Raw genomic sequence first — 9,384 nt, forward strand, 5'->3', positions numbered from 1 at the left:
ATCATTCATTATCTGATTCCCACAAAAAGATTGTAAACTGGAAAAAGAAAGAGAGAAACAGATAGAGTTCTTGTAACCACATTCCATAATCAATTATAAACCGATCTTTAATACAATTGCTTCAATCTTTCAATCGTCTCTTATAGACCATTTGTTCATTGATCATTGCTAATCATTAGAAACCATTTAATCATCTTTCATATATCATCATCCATAGATCATACTTTCAGTGATCATAGCGGATAACTACATTGGCGCCGTCTGTGATTCAAGGATCAGGAAAGAATTCTAGTGTTGTTTTTGTTGGAGTTATCCCTCACATGAGGAGAGAAAACAGAGTTGGAGAGAAACGGGGCGAATTCGGCATCGTGCATGTCGATGTCGAAAGCGCAAGCGCTCGGATAGAGGCGCACTCACTACCGCGAGTTCCAATGGGCTAGGCACGACCCGCTCGAGACTCGATGCGTTGGCCGCGCCAAAAAGAGGCGGCGCCCGCGCCCAGGTCTAATTTCGTGGGCCTTTGCTACAGTACCCGCGAAATTTGGTTTTTGGAGATAAAAACCAAAATCAAGGTTTTGGAAAAACTAACCTGAACAAGTCAGAAGGATTGGAATCCAGACTAAAACAAAGAGAGAGAACCTTTACAGAGATACAACCTTGTAAAGAGATAAGAGTGATCTAGTAAGGTGAGAGACTGAAAGGAGAGATTATAATCTTCCTTCCCACTTTATAAAGAACCGGCTCTTGTGGAAGTATGCATCATTAAATTCAACCACGGTAAATCTTTGTGTTGTGGTTTTGCTTTTCTTTTGCGTTACATTATTATCCGTTGTTAATAGTTGTTTTTAGCGAGTTGGGCATGTTAGTATAGGTTGTAGTTGATATTTAGATTTTGTCCGGAGTTGAATTGTGTTCAAATACAAGTTATCCGTGTAGTGGGGAATCGATTGGTATTGGTATAATCCCCAAAAGTGGTATCGAGCCGGTTGGAATAGCCTGGGGTGTTATCCGAATCTTGGTCGGAATGTGTTTGTGAAATTCCCCGAGAAGATTTGAGGTTAAATAAAGTAGAGATGGACCATTCCGTGAACACTTGTATGATGAGTCCGAATAGGAAGAACTACACCATCCGGAAAGCCAAGATGGAAGACTTGCTATATTGCAAGGACTTGGCACTTCCCATGAGAATGAGGGAGTAAAACCGAAAAAAGGCGATGAAATTTGAGTGGAAAAAGCTTGACGAAAGCGATTGGATACATTCGACAGTGGATTGACGGCGGTGTCTTTCACCATGTGTCCCCGAGACTACGACCTTCACCGTGGAAGAAACTTCGAAGACACGTATGAAAGGAAGTCGGGTGGAAACAAAGTGCTAGTCGTTTAGAAGTTTGCGCACACGAAGTACCAAGAAGGTTCTTCATATGTCCGAAAGCATCTTAATGAAGTCTGAGAATATCATCAATCGGATGCATTTGATGAAGATCAATTTGGGAGGCGAAGTTGAGGCTTTGTTTCTATTAGGCTCTCTACCCGAAAGTTGGGAGACATTAGCAGTTTCCCTACATGGAGCAGCCAAGGATGGAATTGTTACCATGGAAATGGCTACCATGTCTTTGTTGAATGAGGAGACTAGAAGGAGTGGAAGAAGCGGCTCCTCTCTCACTCGGAGATCCTTTCACGCGAGAAATGGGGAGAGGTCGAAACGAAAAACCATCTCGTTCTAGAGGTGATGACGAAAGTAAATCTAGGGGTGAAGCTAGAACTCCTAAGGCGAGAGGCAATGTTACTATTGTGCCACCAAAGGCCACTTCGATATATGAGTCGAGAACGAAGAGGGATGAGAAGAATAACCGTGTACATGAAGACATGGTGCGCAGGAACGGAAACACAAAGAGAGATACTACCGCGACTAGTCGATGACCTGGTGGGAATTGTGTCGGTTGTGGTGTGTCTTTGCCTTAGTACCTCATGTCGATACATAGTGGGTGATAGATACTGAGGAGCATCCTATCCGTCCACACATCCTATGGGGATTCTTCACTACCTACAAACGTGGTGAATATGGTGAAGTAAGGATGGGTAACAGTGGAGTCTCAAAGATTATAGGCATTGGAGATGTTCATATAGAAACCAATGTCGGCTACACCTTGACACTTCGAGGATGTAAGACATGTCCCCGACATACGGCTAAGCCTAATTTCGGCCGGGAAATTAGATGACGATAACTTGTAAACTCGTTTGGTAACGGGGTATGGAAACCGAAAGCGAGAGGTTCCATTGTAGCGGCCGGAGGAAAGAAAAAACTTGCTCTCTTTACAAAACACGGGGCTAGTTTGTGTAAAGCGTGAAGCGAATCTTGCGAAGAAGAAACTTCATCCGAACGTGGCACAAGAGGCGTGTCACATGGGCATAAAAGGGATGGAAGTTCTTGCTAAGCAAAAGGTCGTGCCGAACATTAAAGGTACACATTTAAATACATGTACTCATTGTTTGGTAGGAAAGCAACACGAGGTGTCTTTCCAAAGATTCCCGTCTCACAAAAGGACATCGTCCTTGAACTAGTCCACACCTGACTTTATGTGGTCCTATGAGAGTGAAGTCCCACCGGGGGAGCTTCAGTACTTCTTGACATTCATTGATGATCGTCAAGAAAGATATGGGCCTATAGTCGAAGACCAAGGATGAAGTACTTGGCGTGTTTGAGAAATTCCACAAAGATGGTGGAAAGAGAGACCGCGAAGTTGTTGAAGTGTATTATTTCGGATAATGGGGGTGAGTACATTGGGCCATTTGAAGAGTATTGCCGAGTCATGGGATTCGTCATGAAAGCGGACCGTTCCCAAGACACCGCAAATGAATGGAATAGCGAGAGAATGAACCGTACCATTGTAGAGGATGAGATGCATGCTATCTCACTCTAAGCTACCTAGAAACTCTTGGGTAGAAGCAATGCGCGTCTGACCATGCATGTGATCAACCTATCGCCGGCAAAGCCTCGAATAGTGATTATCCGGAGAGTATGTATGGTCGGCGAGAGATGTTGATTATGGATACTTGAGGGTATTTGGGTGCGGGGGCATTTGTACATATTCGAATGATGAGAGATCCAAGCTTGATGACAAAGCTAAGCGGTGCATTTTTCTGGTTATGGAGATGAAAAGTTTGGTTACAAACTCTATGATCCGATTAACAAGAAGGTAATCCGAAGTCGAGATGTTGTGTTCTTAGAAGACCAAACCATAGCAGACTTTGAGGAGGGTGAGAAGCTGAGGCTTTCACCAATGATCTTGTTGATTGAGAACCGAAGTTCCTACCGTGGAACGTCGCGAAGGCATTGAGAATGCAGAAACCATGAGTTTGAAGCTCATGATGAGAATCCTATTGCTCATGATGGGATAGAACCTATTGGTATAGAAGATGCAGATGAGATGCATGAACCACCACCGAGCAAGCGAAGTGCAACCTCACGAGGCACCGGCCAGATGGGGCAAGGAGGTCCGAGAGGGGGAGACTAGCTTCAACCGGTATCCACCACATAATGCATACATGCTACTATCGGATGGTGGAGAACCTATGTACTATCAAGAGGCACTTGAAGGTATAGACAAAGAAAAGTGGTTGAAGGCCATGCATGACGAGATGGATTCTTTGCATAAGAATCACACTTATGAGTTAGTTGAGAAACCCACAGGGAGAAAAGTTCTCAAGAATAAGTGGATATACAAAGTCAAGCATGAGGAGAACAATCCTCACCCAAGGCACAAAGCTTCGCCTTGTTGTGAAGGGATTCGGTCAAAGGAAAGGGGATTGACTTTGATGAGATTTTCTCTCCGTGAGTGAAGATGACTTCTATCCGGGTGGTATTGGGTATGGCCGCAAGTATGAACCTAGAGGTTGAAAGCGGTAGATGTTAAGACGACTTTTCTTCATGGAGACCTTGAAGAAGATGTCTACATGGACCAGACCGCAGGGGTTTGAGGTCAAAGGCAAGGAGCACCTAATATGCAAGGTGATAAAGAGCTTGTATGGGTTGAAGCAAGCAAGCCGAGACAGGTGGTACATAAAGTTTGACTCCTTTATGACGAAGCAAGGATACAAGAAGTCCGCTTCCGATCATTGTCGCGTTTGTTCGAGATTTCCGGATAGGGATTTCATAATGCTTATTCTTTGTATGTGGATGATATGTGATTGATAGTTGGCCCAAACATCAACAAGATATCCAAGTTTGAAGAAAGACTTGAGTAAGTCCTTTGAGATGAAGGATTTGGGTCAAGCAAAAGCGGATACTTGGATCGCGGATCACTCGTGACGAAAAAGAGTGGGAAGTTATGGCTTTCTCGAAAAGCTACATTGAAAGGTGTTGAAGAGATTCAACATGGATCAAAGCGAAGTCGGTCGGTTGTCCGCTTGGTGGCGGTTCCGCATGACCAAAGAGATGTGTCCTAAGGGTGAGCATGAGCGAGTCATATGGAAAAAGATTCCTTATGCATCCGCGATGGGCGGTTTGATGTATGCCATGGTGTGTACTAGACCGGATATTGCTTTTCGCCGTTGGGGTTGTAAGCGATTTACATCAAATCCGGGTAAAGAACATTGGGAAGGTGTTAAGTGGATATTGAGATATCTCCAAGGCACTTCCAAATCATGTTTGTGTTTTGGTGGAAGTAAGCCTTTACTTGAAGGCTACACTGATCTGCATACATGGGAGGTGATGTTGACTTGATGAAGTCCACCTCCGGTTATCCGGTTACTTTGCGGGGAGCGGTTTCTTGGCAATCTAAGTTGCAAAAAGTGTGTTGCCCTCTCCACTACTGAAGCCGAGTATATTGCGATCGAAAGTGTTGCAAAGAGATGCTATGGATGAAGAGGTTCTTCGACGAACTAGGGCTAAAGCGAAAACAGTTTGTAGTTAAATGTGACGGTCGAGGCGCCATCCACTTGAGCAAGAATCCGAAGTTTTCATTCTAGATCCAAGCACATACATGTGCGTTATCATTGATTAGAGAAGTACTTTCGAAGACAAGCATTTGTGTATCGAGAAGATCCATACCGACAAGAACGGGTCGGATATGATGACCAAAGTCTTACCGAAAGGTAAGTTTGATAGTTGTTGTTTACCGGAATGGTAGCGAACTCCTCTGTTGATTTGGCAATTGCATGGAGGTATCCCCCCTCACTGTTCGGGAGGGGGAGATTGTTGGAGTTATCCCTCACATGAGGAGAGAAAACAGAGTTGGAGAGAAACGGGGCGAATTCGGCATCGTGCATGTCGAGCGCCTGGCGCTCGGATAGGCGCACTCAAGGCCGAGTTCCAATGAAGGCTAGCGCGCGACCAGCGCTGAAGGGACTCCAAGATTTAAAGCGCCACTCAAAGAGGCCGCCAAGAGAGCGCTGGCGCCGCCAGGTCTAATTTCGTGGGCCTTTGCTACAGTACCCGCGAAATTTGGTTTTTGGAGATAAAAACCAAAATCAAGGTTTTGGAAAAACTAACCTGAACAAGTCAGAAGGATTGGAATCCAGACTAAAACAAAGAGAGAGAACCTTTACAGAGATACAACCACAGAAAGAGATAAAGAGTGATCTAGTAAGGTGAGAGGCGAAAGAAAGGAGATTGTAATCTTCCTTCCCACTTTATAAAGAACTGGCTCTTGTGGAAGTATGCATCATTGGCCGAACCACGGTAAATCTTTGTGTTGTGGTTTGCTTTTACTGCGTTACATTATTATCTGTTGTTAATAGTTGTTTAGCGAGTTGGGCATGTTAGTATAGGTTATAGTTGATATTTAGATTTTGTCCGGAGTTGAATTGTGTTCAAATACAAGTTATCTGTGTAGTGGGGAATCGATTGGTATTGGTATAATCCCCAACAGTTTTCTTTTCTTCTCTTTGAAAGATCGAACCCGTGAGAAGGGTAGAAGAAGATTTCTGGTAAAGAGTAGAATTTGCTCTTCATTCTTAACCATTTAAAAGTTCTTGAATCTGTGAGTAGTGAATCTTCTTTTCACAATGCCTCCAAAGCGTGCTAAGGAAACATTAACAAATGGAGAAAGTACTTCTCAAATAGCATCCAAAAATGAAGAAAGACGAACAAGACGTTCGACAAGTAGAGTGCTAGATGAAGTGGAGGGATGTCTTTGAGAGTCTTGCTAAAGAAGTTTAAGGAATTAGAAAAGCAAAATAAGAAGTTTAAGGAATTAGAAAAGCAAAATAAGGCTCTGATAGCAGAGAATAAAGCAATAAGGGAGGATAAGGAAAGACGGGAGGTTGAAGAGTTGTATGAGAAATATGGGGCTGAGTCAAGCTCAGGCCAAAAAGAGTCATATCAAGGAAGTCAGGAAAAGCTATCTTGAAGAGGTACAATCGATAAGGAGAATGACACTGAGGGTGGTAAGAGAGGAAGAAACAATACAAGTACCCCAGCTGATCATGAAGGAGATGATGCAGAGGCAATTTTGTGATCAATTGTTGGAAAAGGTATCGGCATCGGTGCGTAAGCTGGCGGACGATGTAGGTCAAAATCCTTTGAAAAAAGAGATAGAGAGAGTGCCATTGCCCCTAAAATTCAAAAATCCTAAATTCACCCAATATGACAAGACTACAGACCCAATGGACCATCTTTTCTGCTATCGACATCAGTTCTCAATATATCATGGAATTGAATATTGGGATATATTCTATCCTATGTCGATCTTTTTCTTCTAGTTTGAAGGCTAAGGCATTGAAATGGTTCTACTCGATACCTGAGGGGACCATCTCATGTTTTCACAAGATTGAGGAAAGATTAACTATGGTCATCAAAGGATAAAACCGAAGCAAGTATCGATTTTGTTCCAGCTGAAGCAAGGAAAGAAGGAGTATTTAAAAGATTTTCTAGCCAGATTCAAAGCAGAAACTCAATCGGTGGAGAGGCTTGACGAGTCCGAGATGACGGTTGTCATGGCTTTTCAAACTGGTGTGATACCGGGTCTGACATGCACAAATATCTCTTGTGTAAGGAAGTTAAAAGTCTACAAGAGCTGTATGACAAAGCAGATAGAGATATTCGCGTGGAAGAAGGGATACAAGCAGCAACGATGCAAAATGTGTTGCAAGTATAAGAGTCAGAAAAGAAAGAAAGAGATAGTGGAGATCGACATGAGAGTCGAGAATCCTCGAGGTCAGATAACAAAAGACCTCAGGAAAATTATACAAATAGGGATAATCAACCTCAGCAAAAGAGGAAATATGAAAGAACTCTAAAAGAAGAGTTGGATCCCAAAAAATTTATCGCCATCAATACCACCCCTGAAGATATATTAAGAAGGGTGGGGAAAGAAGCTTTTTTGGTATGGCCGAAATATGCACTCAGGGAAATAAAGGGTAAGCCTTATTGCAACTTTCATAAGGTCGAAAATCATGAGACGAACACATGTTTACAACTATTGAAGAAAATTGATAGGCTAATGAAAGAGGGGAAGTTGCGAGAATTTAGGGCTGATGTAAGACCAGCAAAAACAGCAACTATACAGGAAAAGCCCCTGGGGGTAATAAATATGATTTACAAGGGCGAGATACCTCAAAAGAAGATAATTTGAGACAAGATAAGGAAGATCTCGACGGTTAAGGAGGTTCTCGAGGTCAATATCGAGCCTATACCTATAAGCCAAAATCTTGTATCGAGGAGCATTCTAGGAGCAATAATGTTTGTACCTGATGATTTGTCAAAGGTAATGTTGCCTCATGACAACGCATTGTTAATTACTTTGCGTATCTCGGGATATGACGTACAGAAAATATTAGTGGATTGTGGTAGCTCTGTGAACATTTTGTTCTGGAAAGCATTTACAGGTATCGGTCTCGATGAGACGCATCTAAAAGCTCTACAATTCAGTTTGAATGGTTTTAATGGAAGCTCCACCAAGCCTGCTGGGGAGATTAAGTTGCCTATTCGGGCGGGACCACAAACAGTGATGACCAAATCTGTAGTCATCAAACATCATTCTGATCATAATGCGATACTTGGTAGGAAATGGATTCATGATATGAGAGCAGTTCCAAGCACATTCTACCAAGTAATTCGATTCCCAACGGCTTATGGGTTACATGAGATAAGAGGGGACCAGTCTAAGTCAGAAAAGTGCAATTTTGTCACAGTAAAGGGTATGATGAAGGAAAAGAGGCAAGACACTGGGGGGCGTCTTGGAAAGCTCTAGTTAGTAGTTAAAGGGAGCTTTACCTACCGATACCAATATGCAAAAAATACAGGAGAAAGTAGAGTTCACACAAGAGCTAAACCCAAATGAAGAAATATGGGAAAGAAAAACAATAGAAACAGTGGAGAATGTGAATATCGGCACAGGAGAGAATGATCGACATACATTCATTGAAACTGAAATGCCTGTATGTGTTAAAGATGATTTGATGGGGTTTTTGAAAGAAAATCAGGATGTCTTTGCATTGTTGATGTCGGATCTCACTAGTATCAACCCAGATATTTGTTCACACAAGCTGAATATGGAAGAAAACGCAACTCCTATCCGTCAAAAATATCGAAAGGTTAGACCAATGTATGAAGATGCGGTGCAAGCTGAAATACAAAAAATTCTAGATAATGGCATAATTAAATAAGTGGATCATTCATAATGGATTGCTAACATAGTGGTAGTGCCAAAGAAAGATGGGAGAGTGCGAATATGTGTCGATTTCGTAGATGTCAATAAAAGATGTCCTAAAGATCATTATCCGATGTCAAGGATAGATGAGCTGGTTGATCGAACAGCTGGTTTCGAATTAATCAGTTTCTGGGATGGATATCCGAGATATTTCCAGATTTTAATGGCAATCATAAATCAAATCAAGATAGGGTTCGTGGTGAATGGAGGGATATACTGTTTCATCAGAATGCCATTTGGATTGAAAAAATGTAGGCGCTACTTATCAAAGGTTAGTGGAGAAAATATTTAAAAAGATCATTAAAAGGATTGTCGAGGTGTATATCGACGATATGGCTATAAAATCCATGAGAACTGAAGACCATGTCAAATACCTCGATACCGTGTTCCGGATATTAAGAGAGTTTAACATGAAGCTTAACCCAGAGAAGTGTACTTTTGGCGTGAGTTCTAGAAAATTCTTGGGTTACATCGTTACCAAGAGAGGTATCAACGCTAATCCAGATTAGATACGAGCGATTCAACAAATGCCATCACCAACGACAAGAAAGCAGATACAAAGGTTTACTAGAAGAATAGCTGCTCTTAACAGATTCATTTCCAAAACTTCTGATCGTTGTAAGCCTCTTTTCAAGTTGCTTAAAAAGAATGTTACATTTTGTTGAAATGGAGAATGCGAAGAGGCATTTTCTGAGTTAAAAAAGTATCTACAAGAGATGGCAATACTTACACA

The 9,384-nt window shown here is 42.2% G+C and overlaps 1 protein-coding gene across 1 annotated transcript; it reads left to right on the forward strand.

Moving 5' to 3' along the window:
* The first annotated feature begins 7,679 nt into the window (after nucleotides 1-7,679).
* On the forward strand, nucleotides 7,680-8,192 carry LOC147502333 (uncharacterized). Its single transcript, XM_086604509.1, has one exon. It carries the CDS (start codon nucleotides 7,680-7,682, stop codon nucleotides 8,190-8,192), a length of 513 nt encoding a protein of 170 aa, XP_086460635.1.
* Nucleotides 8,193-9,384: the final 1,192 nt, after the last annotated feature.

Source organism: Coptis chinensis, chromosome 4 (genome assembly GCF_015680905.1).
Source record: "Coptis chinensis isolate HL-2020 chromosome 4, ASM1568090v1, whole genome shotgun sequence".
Classification (NCBI taxonomy): Eukaryota; Viridiplantae; Streptophyta; class Magnoliopsida; order Ranunculales; family Ranunculaceae; genus Coptis; species Coptis chinensis.

Bases quoted from the DNA above. Each gene is read 5' to 3' on its own strand.
- LOC147502333 (XM_086604509.1), top strand. From the start codon at position 7,680: ATGTTTGTACCTGATGATTTGTCAAAGGTAATGTTGCCTCATGACAAC.